The sequence below is a fragment of the Aricia agestis genome, chromosome 10 (genome assembly GCF_905147365.1).
Source record: "Aricia agestis chromosome 10, ilAriAges1.1, whole genome shotgun sequence".
NCBI classification, from domain to species: domain Eukaryota; kingdom Metazoa; phylum Arthropoda; class Insecta; order Lepidoptera; family Lycaenidae; genus Aricia; species Aricia agestis.
In genome coordinates this window covers 3,251,266-3,270,936 of record NC_056415.1, presented here as the reverse complement: position 1 = coordinate 3,270,936, position 19,671 = coordinate 3,251,266, and the positions used below count along the sequence as shown (strand labels likewise).

Here is a 19,671-nt window from a genome sequence, read left to right as displayed (position 1 = left end):
TCCGTTTGTCTGTCCGTCTGTCTGTCCGTCTGTCTCTGTCTATCCGAGGTTTTACTCGGTGACTATAGGATCTACAAAGCTGTAATTTAGCATGAATGCACATATTAATGATGCCGACAAAATGGTACTTACATGAAATCTTAAAAAAAATATTTTTATGATACCTTCCAGGCTTTCCTACACATCAAGCCGGGATGATTTTTTTTTTCACGTCCACCCCATTGTGTAGGGTGTCGTTGGCTAGGTTTTTTAATAATATTATGAGTAAGTATATGTCGCAGGGAAAAGAAGATATCAGGGATATCCCGAAATCCCTAGGGATATCACGAAATCGCGGTAGATACCGAATATTCTTGTTTCTTACGTCTTCTTACTAAACAAATCTAGTGATATGTCATTTCACTAAATTAAATCTAGTGAAATGTCAGAAAAGCGGATACCGCTGAATAAAAATCGAGCTACGCATTTCTCTCGCTCGCTCTAATACCCTATCACTATCTTATGGGGGCGACTAACCCTAAATTGACGATTTTATAATTCATTTTTATACTTGAAAATAAGCCCCGAATCGTTACATTTTGTAGACATAGGTACTACATTATATTTCCGAGAATCAGACCTAGCAAAAACACGATATCTTAAAATTTTCTCGATCACAAAGATGCATCTAATTTTCACGAATTTTTCATATATTGCCATAACCGTGCATTGAACTAAGTTAATATTTTAACACATTATATAAAATTCTATTATTGAGGAACTGACCTAGCGGATTTTTTAAATGTTACATATTTATCGAGTTATTAGGAAAAAAATAATTTTCTTTTTATTTAAATTAATCCGCGTCCTCCTTTTTCACCTGGCATATAAAAGACGGGCGTGAGTGTGAAGAGAGAAGGACGATTTTTTGCGTTAGACGCCCTCTTAACGCGAATGGGGCATTATCAGCGTGAAGGGATCTTATTATCGGTATTGAGTTATTAATATCCCCATAATATACATTTAACAGGCTATCGAACCATGCAAGTAACATGCGCGTAAGTCTGGAAAATATTAAAAAATGTTTAAACTCGAGAGTCGTAAAAGGTGATATTTAGAAAATCGCATTCAAACTTAACGTACACGTAATAATTTAACGACTAAAATCACACGAGCCGCTCCAGCTCGAGCGACGAATTTGTTTCACTCCCACTAGTGCCCGTGTGGGTATTAGAGTGAGCGAGAGAAATGCGTAGCTCGATTTTTATTCGGCGGTATCCGATTTTCTGACATTTCACTAGATTTAATTTAGTGAAATGACATATCACTAGATTTGTTTAGTAAGAAGACGTAAGAAACAAGAATATTCGGTATCTACCGCGATTTCGTGATATCCCTAGGGATTTCGGGATATCCCTGATATCTTCTTTTCCCTGCGACATATACAAAGATCATTTTCCGATTTAGGGATCCGTTTGTGAAATATTAAGTTTTAAAGTGGAAAAAATTGTTAAGAGTCCAGTGTCCCCCCACTTCTACCAGCTAAACGGTTGCTTCTGGAAATGTGAAAAATTCATGGGAGTAGGAAGTATGCTGAATTTAAAAGGAAAACTATCACGGTTAAGAAGACTTGATAAGTTATTGAGTTATAGTCGATCAACTAAAAAAATGTATTCGGCGAAGTATAAAGGAACTTTCGTTCAAATTTTTTGAAAGTAACTGAGATGATGTTGTTAGAAGTGTAAAACACGTCGTTATAAATGCATATTCATTGACCATACAAAAAAAAAACTAGCGGTACTACGGAACCCTAATTTGCGCGTGCCCCGACACGCACTTGGCCGGTTTTTTCGGTTAAAAAAACAAAGTGATAGTAGCCCCCTGTATAGAGTTCATTGTGAAAGTAGCAGCGCGGAAAGAGTAACTTTTTTTAATGGAGGCCAGGGCGCTAGCCGCTAGCTCATGCAAATTACAATAAATACTTTCAGCGCTGCTACTTTCACAGTGAACACTGAACTCTACAATATAAGGGACATATACACACCCTAAACTATTGTAAGTTTTTTTGTTACACTCTGTAATACTTAATAGTAGTACTGAAGCAGCTATCCCCAACCCGCGGCCCGCGGACTTTATCTGTGGCCTGCGTGATAAAAAAATTGAAATTCACGCCCACCGGCAAAATAATGTAAAGTCGTGAATTTTTTTCCACTTTTAAATCTTACATTTTGAGGAACGTTATTTTTTAACTCTAAAAAATGTTTGTTGCGGCCCACGACACCAAGTTCAAAACATGTTTGTGGCCCGTGTGAAAAAAAGGTTGGGGACCACTGTACTGAAGTGATTATGTTGTTTACAACTTAAAACACTTGTAACAATCAACTCGATGATTTGATAATCCGCAAGATTGTAAACATTAACGGAAGACCTATTGTCACTATATCACTTGTAGTCGCAAAACCACCACGCTTGGTTACGTTTTAGTAGAATATTTATTATTTTTTACCCTAAAAAAGTTTCTACCTATAGTTTTCTTCCTTAAAAATAATACAAGTTTTTCTTTTAAATAAGTGAATAATAGATATATAAAAGATTTTTTACATGCAAATGCGTCTAGTTCTATTATAAGATGCGTATTTTAGTAGTTCTACTGGTCGCGACTTCTGTAGCGGCGGTAGATCTCGACTGGTGGAAGACCGCCTTGGTCTACCAGATCTACCCGCGGTCTTTTATGGACAGCAACAATGACGGTATTGGAGATCTTAACGGTGAGTTTTTTTTATTCTAACACTTTTTAGGTAATATTTTTCAGCTTCAAAACTTTGCTGATCCTAGCACTGCCTACCAAAAAAACTCTACAATGTTTTTTGTGCTTTTGTTCATTCATATCAATGCAACGCTGCAATTATATTGCAATCACAACAATGTTAGAAGGAAATCGCTCATTACCAATGTCAAACCTTACGACAACCTTGTTTGTATCTTGATCGTTTATTTCATAGGATTGATGGGTTTAAGAACTTCCTTCCTGCCTACAATATTGCTAGTGTTTTATATTAAGGGCTTAGGAGCCCTTAATATAAAACACTAGCAATATGTAATAATTATTATAAATTAGACCTATCTAGTTCTTATTTTAATGCAGGCTTATGAACATAAAACAAATCAACAAAAACATATTATTTGTAACTAAATTAGATAATACGTTATAGAAAGAAAAAGCAATATAAGTTATTAGATTCTAAATTTCCTGGCCTTAAAGTTATAATATTAATATTATGTTTACATAAAACTACTGAACCGGTCGAGTCTTATAATGAAGATATGGTGAAGATATTATAAATGATTCAGAGTCGACCAAGGGCAGGCATGTATCTATAAAGAGTCAGGAGTTCTCTCAGCACCTTCCGAACCACGGTATACCAGGTATACCTTGGTGGAAAATCTTACTTGTTGGTAGCATATGCTTAGAATACTGCTCACGAAACCGAAGTCACCACATATTTCCATATAAATTTTGAGGAGTTCCCTCGATTACTTATGGATCTCTTTATCAGGTCACCAATTTTATGAATATGGTCCCAAATAGGAATGACAACCTATACACCATAAGAAAAAGTTTGAAAATCGGTTCACAAACGGCGGAGTAATCGTTGAAGATAAAAAAACGAACTATACACCTCCTCCATTTCGAATGTCGGTTAAAATATTTTTTTAATGAAATAAGGGGGCAAACGAGCAAACGGGTCACCTGATGAAAAGCAACTACCGTCGCCCATGGACACTCGCAGCATCAGAAGAGCCACAGGTGCGTTGCCGTCCTTTTAAGAGGGAATAGGGGAGGGTAGGGATGGGAAGGGAAGGGAATAGGGGAGGGTAGGGAAGGGAATAGGGTAGAGGGTTTGGGCCTCCGGTAAACTCACTCACTCGGCGAAACACAGCGCAAGCGCTGTTTCACGCCGGTTTTCTGTGAGAATGTGGTATTTCTCCGGTCGAGCCGGCCCATTCGTGCCGAAGCATGGCTTTCCCACGTATATAATTGTAGCCTATGTGTTATTCTGATGTATAAGCTACATAATTGTAAAGTTTCATTAAAATCAGTTCAGTAGTTTTTGCATGAAAGAGTAACAAACATCCATACATCCACACATCCATACATCCAAACAAACTTTCGCCTTTATAATATAAGTAGGATAGGATAGTAGGATTTGGTGGTAACGCCAAAGAACCCCATTCAAGATCTACTTGCTGGATGGAGGATTTCGATGTTGCTGTTTCAACCCCTTAAGAACATCCTTGATGGATCTTGAAGAGCTCATTGAGGACATCTTTGACTTTCGGTGTTTTTTGGTAAATAAAGTTTCTTATTCTTACTGCAGGTATAACGAGCAAGCTGCCATATCTTCACGCGACGGGGGTCGACGCGATCTGGCTGTCGCCTATCAACGTGTCCCCAATGTATGACTTCGGTTACGACATCACTGACTACCGCGACATCGCGCCGGAGTACGGTACCATGGCAGACTTCGATAATCTCATGAAGAGGGCTAAGCAGTTGGGTACGTTACACTAGGTTCATAAGTATACCTACTAGCAGTAGCGGCTTTAGCGGCGAATAGGGTGCCGGATTAAAAGGGGTGCGGACTGCGGACATTGGCGTCACGTCAGTCATGGCAGGGCTGGATAGAATGCCACCGGCCCCCAACCCAAAACAGTTTTTTTTTATACATTGTTTTACATTAACGTGACGATTTTTACTGATAGGTCCCCATCAATTTGCTACGGGCCCCGGATGTTATAGTTACGCCACTGGGTGCGGAAGGTAAACAAAAAGGGGCACCGCAAGTCTCCGTGCACGAATCAGACTCGCACTTGGCACTTTTTTTTCGTATGCATTTGAAATGCAGTTACGGGGCGGCGGGCGCCAAAGAAATCTTGTCCAGGGCGCTGATAAAGGGGCTAAAGCGGGCACTGTCTAAAAAACGGTCCGCGCGACTTGTCCGCGCTTATAAAAGATTTCGCATGAAACGTACTTTTTCCCTTAAAAAATCGCACCAGCAAAAAAGTAACTATATTTCATGCAAAATTTCATATTTTATATAAAGTTTTGGGCCTCAATTGACCGTTATAATTATATTGGCATTGCCGTGGCTCTGAAAATCGCGAATATAGAGAAGATCACCAACAAGGATATAATTTATTGCCACAAAAGAAAATGATCCGATAAGTCGTCAACAGGTGTTACATGTAAAATAAGTCTAAATCGACTATTCTATTTCAAACACCGTTTCAGGTATCCGTGTGCTTCTGGACTTCGTGCCCAACCACACTAGCAACGAGAGTGACTGGTTCAACCGCTCCATACGTCGAGAGGCAGGCTATGTGGACTACTACGTGTGGAGTGATGGTCTAAAAGACGAAAACGGGGATAGGATACCGCCTAGCAACTGGGTAGGTAAAATGCGAAATAGCTATCGTAGATTTAGCATTTCGTAATTTGGTTAGAGCCTGTCCACACGGCGCGTTGTGTCGACGCAGCGCTGCTATTTGACGCATAGCCGGCCACACGGGCGCTGCGTCACCACAGCGTTATTACGTAGCAGTCTTGACGTAAACACCCCCTCCCGCTTCGTCTCGGGGGCTGCTGTTCGTCATGCGTGCGTAAATAACGCAACGGCAGCGCTGCGTCGACGCAACGCGCCATGTAGACAGGCTCTTACTCTGAGGTAGTAGATCTGCGCGTACATCTCATAGTATAGCTACTTGTGACTTACATTCGCGCACGAATTTGCTATCACGTTCCCTACAAGTATTAGTACGCAATACTTGTAAGGAACAATGGAATTAAATGTGCTGAGAGACGACATTTTAGGATGAATTAAATGGACAGTAAGTTATTTTCGCCGGATATAAAAATCGGGTACAATGCTGGTTGAATTTGCGCAGTAAATACACTGACGCAAACCGCGAGCTCTCCATCTTACGATTTTATGTGGCTTTTTGCGATTCGCGCTGTCAGTCAGCATCATAGAATAGATGGCGCTAAAAATTTCACTAGTTAACTTGGTAGAGTTATGACAGTCGAGCAACTCACAATAATTGATTGTCTACATTGCATCATCTACATATATCTCGATTCTCGACATAATAATATAGGTCTCACGATTCTCCTTTAGGTGAGCACATTCCGCAAGAGCGCTTGGGAGTGGAATTCCGCGCGTGAGCAGTATTACCTGCACCAGTTCGTCATCGGCCAGCCAGACCTCAACTACCGCAGCGCCCGGCTGCAACAGGAGATGAAGGTAAGATTTCCACAGGTAAAGGTCAATTTATACTAGCGCAGAGTCAAAGCTCATCGAAGCGAATGACCAAAAACTGAACACCAATGGTTACGCGAATTCGCAAGAATGCGCGCGTCTTTTTAAAATCTCAGAAGTAATGTGTGCGTTACGCTCTGGAGCTAAGGTCGAATTTGTTAAATATATTCAGTTTTGGTAATTAGTTACGATGCGCTTCAACTCTGCGCTAGTATAAATTGGCCTAAGGTGAATAAGTGGACGTTAAAGGGACTTACTGATAGGATCTGGAATAAAAATGGATCTCGGGGTATTGACTTGCGTATTCCATAGAATATTTAATTCCTTTCAAGGGAATTAAATATTCTATGGAATCAGATAAAGCATTTTATCAGTAATCAAACGGCTTGTTAGGGTAAATTCAGACCGTAACGCGACGCGTCAAGTGCAAGACGACTCACGCAATTGAAATCTGTCAAATCCATACAAAATTAGAAATGCATCTACGCATATTTTCTATCTCAATTATATATTGCAATCGAACGGTGATACAGTAATGCGCCGATAAAACATGTTTTAAATCTTTAGTTGCTTTCCATCGGGTGACCCGTTTGCTCGTTTGCCCCCTTATTTCATAAAAAAACCTTTATCACTTCTAAAGTCTAGTGACTTCTATAGTGAAATATAGCATGTCTAACATGAAATGACGCGCTTCTCTTTCGTGTTTACAGGACAAAATTTCCCCTTTAATATCAATTAGTAAAGTAGTGGGGAGCGCCATTTGAAGTTAGGCATGCTATAACTAATAGGCTATTTGACCTATATTCAATTTCATTGAACAAATACATATTTCTAGTAGAATTAGGCCTAGGAAACCGTATTTCACCCTTATCATCAAATAAAAGCTTATGATTGATAAATAAAGTCGATTTGATAATATGATTTTATGAAAATAGGATTTGTACTGACGAAAACGCTTTTGCGCTACTTCCGATTTGGATGTGACGTATTCACACTCGTAATTTAATATCTTTTATTTATCGCGCTCGTTATATGTAAGTAAGTTTATTTGTACATAAATAATAAGCCTAGAAAGATTTGAAAAATATATTTTCTTAAATAATTTAAATAAAACATCAGTTTTATATAATATTATCTCCATTTATTGTAGACGGGAAATGAAATGGCCAAAACTTTTCTCCAAAAGCTTTCAACATTACAAATTATTTCTGATTTCTTTTATAATTTTTGGGCACTTTTAGACGCGTACATTTAGTAAGTATATAAAAAAAGGTTCAATAAAGAGAGCTTAAAATACAAAACGTATGACGGCACACTATGGCGGACAGTGTTTTCGGCGCCATTTATAAGGCATAATATTTTTCAATCAACATTTTTATGGGTTTCTACTGTGTAAAATATTAAAATACTAGATGTCCCGCGCGGCTTCGCCCGCGTAAATTAGAAATTTTACAGAATCCGTAGGTACATTTTCCCATAAAAAATATTTCCCCCGTTTTTCCCACATTTTCCTGAGTTTCTTCTGTCGTATTAGTCTTAGAGTAATAATATAATATAACCTTCTCGATAAATGATGAGTCTTACTCGATAAATGATCTATCTAACACTGAGATAAGTTTTTAAATCGGACCTGTAGTTTCTGAGATTGACGCGTTCAAGCAAACATACTCTTCAGGTTTATAATATTAGGTAGATATAGATTTTTTTTAATTATCGCTTGACAAACTCGAGTCTCGATCTAAAAGACTATGATATGGTAGTGATGATGATGATGATGATGATGAAGAATGTAATTTGCATAGTAGCATATGCTTTCTGTTCTTAAAACAACGCCGAAACTCCCAAACTTGTATCTATAAAGAATCAGGAATTCTCTCAGCACCTTCCGAACCACAGTATACCAGGTATATCTCGGTGCAAAATCTTACTTGTTGGTAGCATATGCTTAGAATACTTCTCACGAAACCGAAGTCATCATATGTTTCCCTATAAGTTTTGAGGAGTTCCCTCGATTACTTATGGATCCTTCATCAGATCATCACTTTTCTGAATATAATACCAAATTGGGATGATACCCTATATACCAAAAGAAAAATTTTGAAAATCGGTTAACCAACGGCGGAGTAATCGTTGAATATAAGAAAACGAACATAACACCTCCCCCATTTTGAAAGTCGGTTAAAATTGTAGCCTATGTGTTATTTATTTAATATTTTAATCAGCACATGAATTGAATAACAAAATTTTTTTCAAATTAATCGTAGCACCATCTGTCAGGACAAACTAAAATTGAAATAGAATAATATTGAATGCGATGATAACGCCGTCCGCCGGATCTAATGTAAAACATTCCAAAATCAACAACTCCTTATAAATAAGAAATTCATTGAAAAAACATTTTCCAGTAGACCAAACTGTAAATCTAAACCATTCTCGAATCTCCACGAACACACACAAAAAATTTCATCAAAATTGGCCAAGATAAGATAAATCCGTTCAGCCGTTCTCGAGTTTTAGCGAGACTAACGAACAGCAATTGATTTTTATATATATAGATTTATCTTTCGATTTCTATATAGTCTTATTAAAAAAATAATCGGACAGAGTAACAACTTAAGTTAGCTAAAATAAAAAAATAATCGGACAGAGTAACAACTGAAGTTAGCTAAAATTGTGTTTATTTATGTACTATGTATTTTGAGACTATGCAATTTTGTCGCGTTCGCGATTCACTTTCACTTTTGTTGAGTTTCAGAACGCGATATTAGGTCCTCCAACGCGCACGCGAATTTGAACTTTATGCAGCGGTAATAAATTACAAATTGACTCTCCATTTTATTTAGAGAACGTTTGTATGGGAAATAGAAAAATGCTGTTTTGAGGATTTTCCCGGCAATTATTCGAATTTTTCTCACCTTTTAAACCTTCCCTAGACCTCCACGAATAATTCAAGACCAAGATAAGATAAATCCGTTCAGCCGTTCTCGAGTTTTAGCGAGACTAACGAACAGCAATTGATTTTTATATATATAGATTAGTTTTTTTTTTTTGTAAAAATGAATGATTATGAAGCGATTAGCATGAAGAAAAAAATAAAGTCAAGTAACCTATTTTTACTTTAAACATGTTTGCTTTCAATTGAGTGGATCTCAAATTAATTGATCTGCGATCTATAATGATTATTTCAGGACGTACTCAGTTTCTGGCTGGACAAGGGCGTGTCGGGGTTCCGTGTGGACGCCGTCAACAGACTGTACGAAGCCAACCCTGACAACTATGGTGGTCGGTACCCTGATGAGCCGCTATCAGGTATGAATACAGGAACTAAAGCTGATGATTGAGGTATTCGAGGGGATTATTCTTAGTCGTTGGTCCTAGGCTTGCAAGTACAAAATGTAAAAGAAATACTGACAGGTTCTAAGCTCAACTCACACACGCACACACAAAAATATTAAATAACAACTTTTCAGGAGACTGAAAACAATTGCATATTTTTTTATAGATACCATGATACGATGCGTCTTCCTATTTCTAGCGAATGCCATCAAATTTTCAAAATAGCCAAAAAGTGAGTTACTCGGTGTTAGAACTTAAATGACAATATCCTGTAGACAAAAAACATGGCGCGTCTAGGGCAGAGTCGAAGCGTCGCAACGAGAGATAAACGTGCTTTGGCGAAAAAAATGACGTGACGCTTCGACTCTGCCTCAGTGTGGATTGAGAAGCCGGCATAACTAACTCAAACTAGTTTTTGAGAAAATTACATATCATGTAATGTTTACGAGTTTCCTCTATCGGTTATATCACGGGGAGAGTTCTTAAGCACCTCCACGCGAAAAATATACCATCCTTATCACCATCACCTAGAGCTTGATAAGCACGCACAATATAACTCTGAAACGAAATGTCGCCAACAGCATTTCCGGACCAATACGACCTGCAAACCTTCAAGAAGAGAGCGTATTTCCTCCAACTCTGCGAGTGGCCATGGGCGACGGTAGCTGTTGCTTTCCATCAGTTGACCCGTTTGCTCGTTTGACCCTAATAAAAAAAAACTAAAGCCTATATTTTACTCCTCAGGCAACCCGGACACGAACGCAGACGACTACGATCACTACAATCACATATACACGTCGGACTTGGACGAGACGTACGACGTGGTGTACGACTGGCGAGACCTCCTCGACAAGTACATACACACGCACGGCGAGTACAAGATGATGATGACGGAGGCGTACGCTGACGTGCATAGCATGATTAGGTATGAAAAGAGGTGGAGCTATTACTTACATAAATAAATGCATACAAGGTCTCAGACCGCGCACCCACTGCGACTTTTTGTAGCGATACAGTCGCGATGCAGTCGCTAGCTGTGTGTCCTGTATGGCGTTGCAAATGCGACCTACGCGCGGTAGTAGTGATGCAGTCGTGCGCTTCACAAACGCGCGACTGCATCGCTACTAAAAGTCGCAGTGGGCGAGGACCACTGACCTCCATTATAGCGAGTGAAACGCGCAGAATTTATCCTTAACTTCTGTCTTCGAAGAGATAAAGTAAGCAAAGATCATACGAGAATAATCATCAATAAATAATAATTAGTGTCCGACCGAAGGTCTATTTTTGGCCGAAGCCGAAGCCGATTAATCGGCAATCGCCACAATTTTCGGCCGAATCCGAAGGTTTATAATATTCTTAATCGCTCGACTCGCAGTAATTAATTTTTAACTGACTTCAAAAAAAGGAGGTTATCAATTCGACGCGTATGTATGTAATATTCCAGAACTGCCCAATATTCGTATGTTAGTCTGTAATCTGTATCAACGTCTGAACAAATGTGCCAAATTACAAGTGTATGTATGTATATTGTATGTATGTATGTATGTGTACGTATATGTTTTTATGTTCGTGTTCGCCTATCTCTACCATTCCTAGTATTTGACAGTGACTTCATGCGGCCTCTGCATACACGACCGGTCCGTCGCTCTCTCACGACTCACTCAGTCTTTCGTAACAGTTTACAGTTCGCTCAATTTCGACGGTTGCTGGGACCTTCGGCAAAGCTTCGGCTTCGGCCGGGTTTCAGGCCGAAGCCGAAGGTTTCGCCGAAGGTGGGTTTTTTGGCCGAAGGCGGCCGAAGCCGAAGCTTCGGTCGGACACTAACAATAATACATATTACCTTGAAATGATGTTACACTCATCGGTCCACAAATGTCCGAGTGAACCAACTCCAAAATCTTTGTACCCTTTTCGTAAGGAACTTGCTTAAAAGGTTTACGGGCTTGCTTACCTTCCACACAGGCAATACAGCTTGTCTTATCGACAACAGTACAGTCGATACCGACGTTGTTATTCTTCAACTGGTTCATACCTATACGGCACAAATGACTAAGCCTTGTATGCCATAAAAAAATTTAGAGGTTTAGTCAGAGTGCACATCATAAGCATCAACACATCAATATGGGGTTTATTGACAGTACAGTCTAATTTGTACAAACCACAAACTGAACCATGTAAAAGAGTGTCTGTGTAAGAGAAAGTCTTAGCATTAAAAAAGTTACACCCATTGTTATCAAATAAAACAGTAAAACCTTTATATACTATCTTTTTAACGGAAATCAAGTTGACACTTAACTTAGGTATATAGGTGACATCATTTATACTATATACCAGTATATAAATAAGTCTATGATTATTTACATTACCAATAGCCTGACATTGAATCTCATCACCATTAGCAAAAGTAACCTTTCCGAAATTCACGTTTTTTACGTCAGATAGCCAGCCTCGAAGTTAAATGTGTTGACGCACCCGAGTCAATGAACCAAACATGTTGCTTGTTTTCAGAGACAGCCAGCGTCGTAAGAGCAGTATTTTCTTTAGCTCTTTCTTTTCTCTTACGAAGTGGAGACTCCGAAGATCAGTAACTATATTATTGGACCGCTTAAATAATGACGGCCAAAGTATGTGTGCATTTCGATAACGTTTGAGAAACCTTTTTTGACTCAGTTGCTCTTTCATAGTATTGATTATTTTTGTATGTTACAATGTATGGCACAATTAATGCATAATTGCGTTTGCTTAATGTTATAGGTACTACGGGACTGATACTAGGAATGGATCTATACCGTTCAACTTTAGCTTTCTCGGTGAAATCACTAAGAGTTCCACTGCCTGGGACATCAAAACGGCCATTGATAAGTGGATGACGCATATGCCTACTGGGAAAACTGCCAACTGGGTGGTAAGTTTTCTAATCTGTGTGAAAATAAGCTAAAAAAATCTCTAAAAATATTTAAGTATTATCTTTCACATTATATTCAAATTGTTCGATCGTTTTTTTTTTTAAACACTCAACGGTATTTAGTGCAATTCTTAACGATATCTACGGTTCCAGCGAAAGACTTATAGGGCGCATTATGATTTATTCGGCATAATGATTAATGCTCAACATTGAATGTTTTAACTACAGCAACGCTTCGAACAAACATGCACTTTCAAAAACTAATTCACGTTCCCACACATCGGAATTGTGCGCCACTGAGTCGCATTATGCTTTGAAATTGGAAAACACACAATATTATATTTTATTTATTTATTTTGTTAAATATTGTATACAATGATACTACAGAATACAAGAAATCTTGCCTCAAAAACCACAAAGAGTTTATCTGGACAAGATGTGGTCGCATTAGTTGAGTTTACTCAATAGATGTTTTTTAAGTTGCCGTCTATATTTACACTTGTCCCGATACAACTTTTGTAGGTCTTCTGGCAGCTCTTCTACAAATGAAGGTATTAATGTCTTAAGCATTCTGCTTCCATAATAATTATTACAGTTTGGCTTAACAAATTTTGTTTTACAGGTTTGTCTTAAAATGCTGGGTCTTATTTTTTCTATTAAAAGTGTAGGGTCATTAACTTCATTTAAAACTGCAAATTTAACAAGATCAAAAATGTGCATGACATTACAATACTCAAATAAGCCTTCCTCATTTGTTTTAAATTTATTTTTAACCGTTTTAGGTACAATCACTTTTAATATGCGTAACGTTAATGAATGTATATTAAGTAAGTGACTTTCAAACGATCTCCCATAACTACTCAGACCATAGTTAACAACCGACTGGGCCAACGATAAATAAAATAATCTTAAGGTTCTATATGTCGCCAGTTAATATAGTAAATGACTGATGATAGTTAAATATTATTTTTATTACTGACTAGATGAAGCCCGCAAAAATTCGGTTATCGCGCGGGAACCGTACATTTTTTGCGATAAAAAGTATCCTAAGCCCTTTTCCAGTACTCAAAGTATCTGCAGCGAAATCGGTTCAGCCGTTTCGGCGTGAAGAGGTAACAGACAGACAGCTGATAGACATACTTTTGCTGGATGATATTTGATTTTTTTTAGAATGGCAACCACGACAACAGCCGCATGGCAACCCGCGATGGGGTGGAGCGAGTCGACGCCATGAACCTGCTAGCACTTATTTTGCCCGGGGTTGCCATCACATACCAGGTATATTATTATCATAAACGTGACTCCATCTGATGGAGTCACGTTTATGATAGGCACGTAAGGCATGAAATAAATATGATGGAGTCCATCATATTCATTTCATGCCTTATTGATAACATATTTACATCATTTAGGTTTAGGGTAATCCTTCTTACTGACTTTGTCTGAAATATTAAAAAAACGCTGTATTATAAATAAAAAGTAGCCCATATAGTAATTCAGAGCTTAAACTACTAACCACTCTGAATTAAGCTTCCAAAATTTGTACATAGATTGGTTCAAGCATACACTTTAATTTGCATAGAAAACACGCAATCTAAAACGTATCCAACACGGTTTTTTAACGCGGCGTCACCTTAATTACAGCTGTGCTTTTCCTTTCTCTTTCTTATAGAAACTAATGTCTGTAATTCTACAATTCTCTTCTCCTGCCACACTTTTCTTTCCTATTAAAAAAATGGCATATATATATATATATATATATATATATATATATATATATATATATATATATATATATATATATATATATATATTTTCCTCAGGGTGAAGAGATCGGCATGACAGATGGAGAGCTATCCTGGGAGGAGACGGTGGACCCTCAGGCTTGCAACACCGATGACCCGATCAACTACGTGAAGAAATCACGTGATCCCTGCCGCACTCCCTTCCACTGGGACAGCTCCGACCACGCCGGGTTTACCAGAGGCCGCAGCACCTGGTTGCCTGTGGCCGCTAACTACAAGGATGTCAATGTACACAACCAGTTGATCGCAAAGAAGAGTCATTATAAGGTATAGTATATTTTGTAGCGGGTAGAAATTGGTACCAAATCTTTTAATAGAATTAAATAGTCGCTTTCGCTGTATTTTCGTTAAGTTTTTTAAAGCAGTTTTTATAGCAATTCATATTGTATAGGAAATGATTGCAAATCCATACTTCCATATCCAAACTAATATTATAGTTGGGGAGGGGGAGCTCGAGCATGTCAGATTAAGCTTGTAGAGGCTTCTGACATGTCTAGTTTAAATCATGGTATAGAAATTAGATTTCTCACATGGTGGGTTAATTTTTTTTATATATTGAAATATCATCGAATCTGTCAGATTAAGATAGGGTTTGATAGGGGAGGATGTTTAGTATACCTCAAAGAAGCTTCCATATAAAGCACTGACGATTCAAAGGTTAGGTAAGCCTGTAGGGATATTTTTAAATATAAAAAAATAAAGCTTCATATTTTCCTAACTAAGCTTCGCAGATATTTTATTTTGCAGTAAACTAAATGATTTAGTCCTTGTCGTCTAAAATATATTTATAATTTACCTAAATAAGCAATTTTCTGGATATATTTTCTTTTTCAAAACTTTAAAATGGCTGCAGTTTCTGAACCCACCGCTAAAATAAAAACGCTCTTATTTTTTTTATCAGTTTTAACTTTTACCTAATGTAAAAACCTACTAGGTCTCCATGACGCTTGAGTGACTACAAAATTAGCATCTTTTATTTTCTAAAAATGATTCCTAGCTAGATCGATTTATCGCCCCCATATATATATATATATATATATATATATGGGGGCGATAAATCGATATATATATATATATATATATATATATATATATATACATACAAGAATTGCTCGTTTAAAGCATATATATATATATATATATATATATATATATATATATATATATACATACAAGAATTGCTCGTTTAAAGATATAAGATATTTAAAACAAATTTTGAAAAGTCGGTTTGTCATATGTATTTTTTATTGTTTTAGTTCTACAAGGATGTGGGCCGGGCTAGACGCAGGAATGCAGTGAAGTACGGAGACTTGGACACGCGCGCGCTCTCAGAGGACGTGCTAGTAGTTACCAGGTAGGTAGAGAACATTCTCGTAGTATTCAATCTCTCGTAATAATGTCGACATTAGAAAGATAATTCATATTCTACTCACTGATACTAGTTACTTCCACTTAGCTTTTTTTTTTACCGGAGAAATACCACGGGCTCACAGAAAAGCGACGTGAAATAGCGCTGTGTTTCGCCGAGTGAGTGACTTTACGGGAGGTCCACCTTACCCTATTCTCTTCTCTACCCTCCCCTATTCCCTCTTAAAAGGCCGGTAACGCACCTGCATCCACCCTGTCCATGGGCGACGGAAGTTGCTTTCCATCAGGTGACCCGTTTGCTCGTTTGCCCCCTTGTGTTATAAAAAAAAACTTTGGTATATTTAAATCAAGTGACTTAAAATAATGAATGTGTGAACTACTATTTTAATTTACTTAGTAACGGTGGGTTGCACCAACTTACTTTAGCTATAACTGTAACTTTAACTAAAACTTTAACTATAACTACAATGCAAAATGTCAAATCTTTGAAGAAAAAAAATGGACGCCATATTTAACTATAACCTTGAGCTCGACAAGGCTTTAAATGAACGTGGCGACAAGGAACTAACGCTGTCATCATACATAAACGCCATTCTTGACAGTTCTCCTTTACCAGCATAGCCTCTGCCCACATTCATTTCAAGCCTTGTCAGACCAGCTGTCATCTGTCAAATTCTGTGGTCAAAGTTAAGGTTAAAGTTAGCTTTAACTATAACCATAATAACTTTGACCATAACATTAACTTTAACCACGCCTCTGGTGCAACCCACCCTAAATCTGTTTATATTTTAAATTTCCTGTATCACTTGCACTAGCAACTGTATTAAAGTAAATGAACATCTCGTTTTTAGATTACTTCCTGGAGAGCCTGGTATAGTTGCGATCATCAACTTATCTGATCAAGTGAGACATGTGGACTTATCTACACTGCGGCTGTTACCTACCAACCTGATAGTTATAGCGTCGGGTGTAGACTGCAGCCTTGAAAAGGGGTAAAATATCTATCAATTATTTTGAATCTAATGTGAAGTCTTTGATATATCAAGAAGAAAACTCTTATTAATAAATAATTTTAAAAAATAGGCCAACTGCGAGTCGGACTCGCGCACGAAGGGTTCCGTACTGATACAGAGCAAAAATAGGCTTAAAATTGTATTTTTTGTATGGGAGCCCCCCTTAAATTTTTATTTCATTTTAATATTATTATTAAATATTAAAGTACACATATAACAATAGAATGTGTGAAAAATTCAAGTGCCTACCTCTTGCCAATATTGATATAAAGCAAAAAAGGCCGAATAAATCACGTTTGCTGTATGGAAGCCCCCCTTAAATATTAATTTTATTTTGTTTTCAGTATTTGTTGTTATAGCGGCAACAGATATACACAATCTGTGAAAATTTCAGAAGTCTAGCTATAGTGGTTCTTTAGATACAGCCTGGAGACAGACGGACAGATAGACGGACAGAAGACAGACAGAGAGTCAGATGGACAGACAACGAAGTCTTAAATAGTTATAATAAATTTAAACGAAGTCTTAGTAATAAGGTCCCGTTTTTACCCTTTGGGTACGGAACGCCTCCATGGTCTAGTGGTTAGAGCGTCGCTCTCGACTCCGGAGGTCGTGGGTTCGAATCCCGCGTTGGAAATATGTTATTTCCAAGTTTGGTTAGGACAATGCAGGCTGATCACCTGATTGTCTGACAAGTAAGATGATCCATGCGTCGGATGGGCATGTAAAAAAGTCGGTCCTGCGCCTGATCTCTCGCCAGTCGTGTCGGTCTTCCATCCCACTGGGTTATGACAGTAAAAGGAATAGAGAGTGCTCTTGTGTACTGCGCACACACTTGGGCACTATAAAATTACTCTTGCGTACCTGGCCTGGTTTCAATGAAACCGGCCACCGTCACCGGTGTGGGGGGAGTATGGAACCCTAAAAAGAAACAAAGTGTAAGAGATTGTATACAACATCATCTCTGAAATCCTTAAAACAATAAAGTTTTCTTCCTTCACAGAGCTGGTCAACTGAAGCAAAATGTGCATATGACAGCACACTGTGCTCTGCTACTACAGACCAGAGAGAAGTGTTGCTGATCCGACAAGTGGCTGCATATATAGTATAATCACAATTATAATTAATTGTTTTTTGTTAAGAAAATATAATTTATGTCTCATTGTATTATAATTTATATCATAAAAGAATCAAAATACATATAATACAGTATAGGATGATATCTCTCATATTATTTTACCATTGAAATATGGCTCCAGTTATATAAATACTTAGCTAAGGCAATGAAAATTGTATGACATATGACATTTGGGTCAGATAAGTCCAACCCGAGCTTCACAACCAGCTGTTTGGAATACACACCTAGATGCATACTGTGAAACCATTCATTTACTCTTTCATAGTTTTAATTATTTGTAAAGTAAATGTTAAAAAAAAAAATAATGTAAACATATACATGTATAACAATTTATTACCTTAACTTAACCTAAATCTAAAAGTCCATAGCACCTTCTAGAAAGCACAAGCAGTCAACTTTGTTGATAACAACATCCAAATCCTTCTTTGCTATTGTTTTTCGCTTTTGCTGGGATGTGAATACATAAGTCTCCTTTCCAATTGTTTCAAGAAACATTTCCTGTAAAATAAAAAAAACATAATATGTACCATTGGGCATCGAGGATATTGATATTTGATTCCTAGACAGTTGATGGACCTACGTCCTGTGGTCGCCTTATGTCAATTCAATGTAAGCTGTGATCGGTCTGGTAGGTTTGACTTAACGCGACCAAATTACTTAGGTCCACCTAGGAATCAACTTCCTGATAGTACATTCCAATTTATGTACTTACACATTAAGTTTTAATTTAATTACTAGAACGTCACAGTGAGCTCAGGATTATCTTTAGAAAATTCTTACCCTTAACAAAGCTACTTATTATTTATATCCTGGTAAACTGAATTTTGTTGCAAATATTACAAGAATACTTACAGTTGCCTTGGCTACTAGAAATACGGCTTCCGCACTTATAACGTGCACGTCAGGGTCCATTTTCATAATGTTTTTAATTCTGCCGACTGGAAGTTTTGTTGTACGAATCGCCTCATTCTTGTTGGCACTTTGAAGTTTTTTTTCTAGTTGGTTCTCAGTGTTAGCAATTTCTGATTCTTCAGTGTTGTTCGGTAAGTTTGTAGCTTCACTTATATTATAATCACCTTCAAGTAAGTTTTCGGAATCCTCAATAACATCTGATACATCGACTTCTGTGAAATTCTCTTCTTCAGTCATCTTGAGCTTAACTCTTTACCGAGCTTACTTCAAAATTTGGAACAGAACAATAAAATAATCAAGTTATCTTCTTAACTGCATATAAATAAATATAATACACTTTATTAAAAAATAAAAACAGCAATTTGTAATCAGCGAATAAATAACCAAATAAATGTTTCGCGGTTTTGCGTCAACTGTCAATGTCTTAGCCGAGTTTTTTTTTTTTTTTTTTTTTTTTTTTTTTTTTAATGGCATGCACATAGTACATTGCCAATGACGAACGGGAAAAACAATGTAAAAAATTAAATTATTACGAAAAACGAGGAATTTGGAAAAAGGAATTCAGGACAGGATCAGGAAAAAATATATATTTACAAAAGAATACTTATAATTAAATATAGAAATATCAAATCTCAATATTATTATGTAATATAAAATCAGCTAATATTTGATATATAATATATTTTCTAGAATGCAATAAGCAAATAACTGAAGTAGGAAAAGGAATTTTATTCTTTAACAATGAATCAAGGAAATGGGAACGGTTGTAAAGAGGACAAGAAAAGAATATATGGTTGACATCCCCAACCTCAGCACCACAGGCACAAGAAGGATTGTTAATTATATTAAGTCTAGCAAGATGGTCTGGCGAGCAAGTGTGGCCAAGTCTTAATCGTGA

General features: G+C 37.4%; 2 protein-coding genes across 2 annotated transcripts; one reads left to right on the top strand and one right to left on the bottom strand.

Annotated features, from left to right (window-relative positions):
- Window positions 1–2,487: 2,487 nt before the first annotated feature.
- Window positions 2,488–17,888, top strand: LOC121730920 (maltase A1-like). Its single transcript, XM_042120137.1, has 12 exons — window positions 2,488–2,747; window positions 4,359–4,538; window positions 5,273–5,430; window positions 6,156–6,281; window positions 9,485–9,605; window positions 10,377–10,557; window positions 12,387–12,537; window positions 13,708–13,815; window positions 14,361–14,609; window positions 15,599–15,696; window positions 16,562–16,702; window positions 17,727–17,888. Exons 1-12 carry the CDS (start codon window positions 2,609–2,611, stop codon window positions 17,803–17,805), a joined length of 1,731 nt encoding a protein of 576 aa, XP_041976071.1. The 5' UTR covers window positions 2,488–2,608; the 3' UTR covers window positions 17,806–17,888.
- A 280-nt stretch (window positions 17,889–18,168) lies between these two features.
- On the bottom strand, window positions 18,169–19,129 carry LOC121730926 (DNA polymerase epsilon subunit 4). Its single transcript, XM_042120150.1, has 2 exons — window positions 18,714–19,129; window positions 18,169–18,359 (listed from the first exon to the last, which is right to left on the bottom strand). The coding sequence occupies exons 1-2, from the start codon at window positions 19,008–19,010 to the stop codon at window positions 18,216–18,218; spliced, it is 441 nt and encodes a 146-aa protein (XP_041976084.1). The 5' UTR covers window positions 19,011–19,129; the 3' UTR covers window positions 18,169–18,215.
- Window positions 19,130–19,671: the final 542 nt, after the last annotated feature.

Coding starts and splice junctions, on each gene's coding strand:
- LOC121730926 (XM_042120150.1), bottom strand. CDS start 19,010: ATGACTGAAGAAGAGAATTTCACAGAAGTCGATGTATCAGATGTTATT. Junction 18,360..18,713: donor TTCTAGTAGCCAAGGCAACT/GTAAGTATTCTT, acceptor TTTATTTTACAG/GAAATGTTTCTTGAAACAAT.
- LOC121730920 (XM_042120137.1), top strand. CDS start 2,609: ATGCGTATTTTAGTAGTTCTACTGGTCGCGACTTCTGTAGCGGCGGTA. Junction 9,606..10,376: donor CCCTGATGAGCCGCTATCAG/GTATGAATACAG, acceptor TTTACTCCTCAG/GCAACCCGGACACGAACGCA. Junction 16,703..17,726: donor GACTGCAGCCTTGAAAAGGG/GTAAAATATCTA, acceptor CTTCCTTCACAG/AGCTGGTCAACTGAAGCAAA.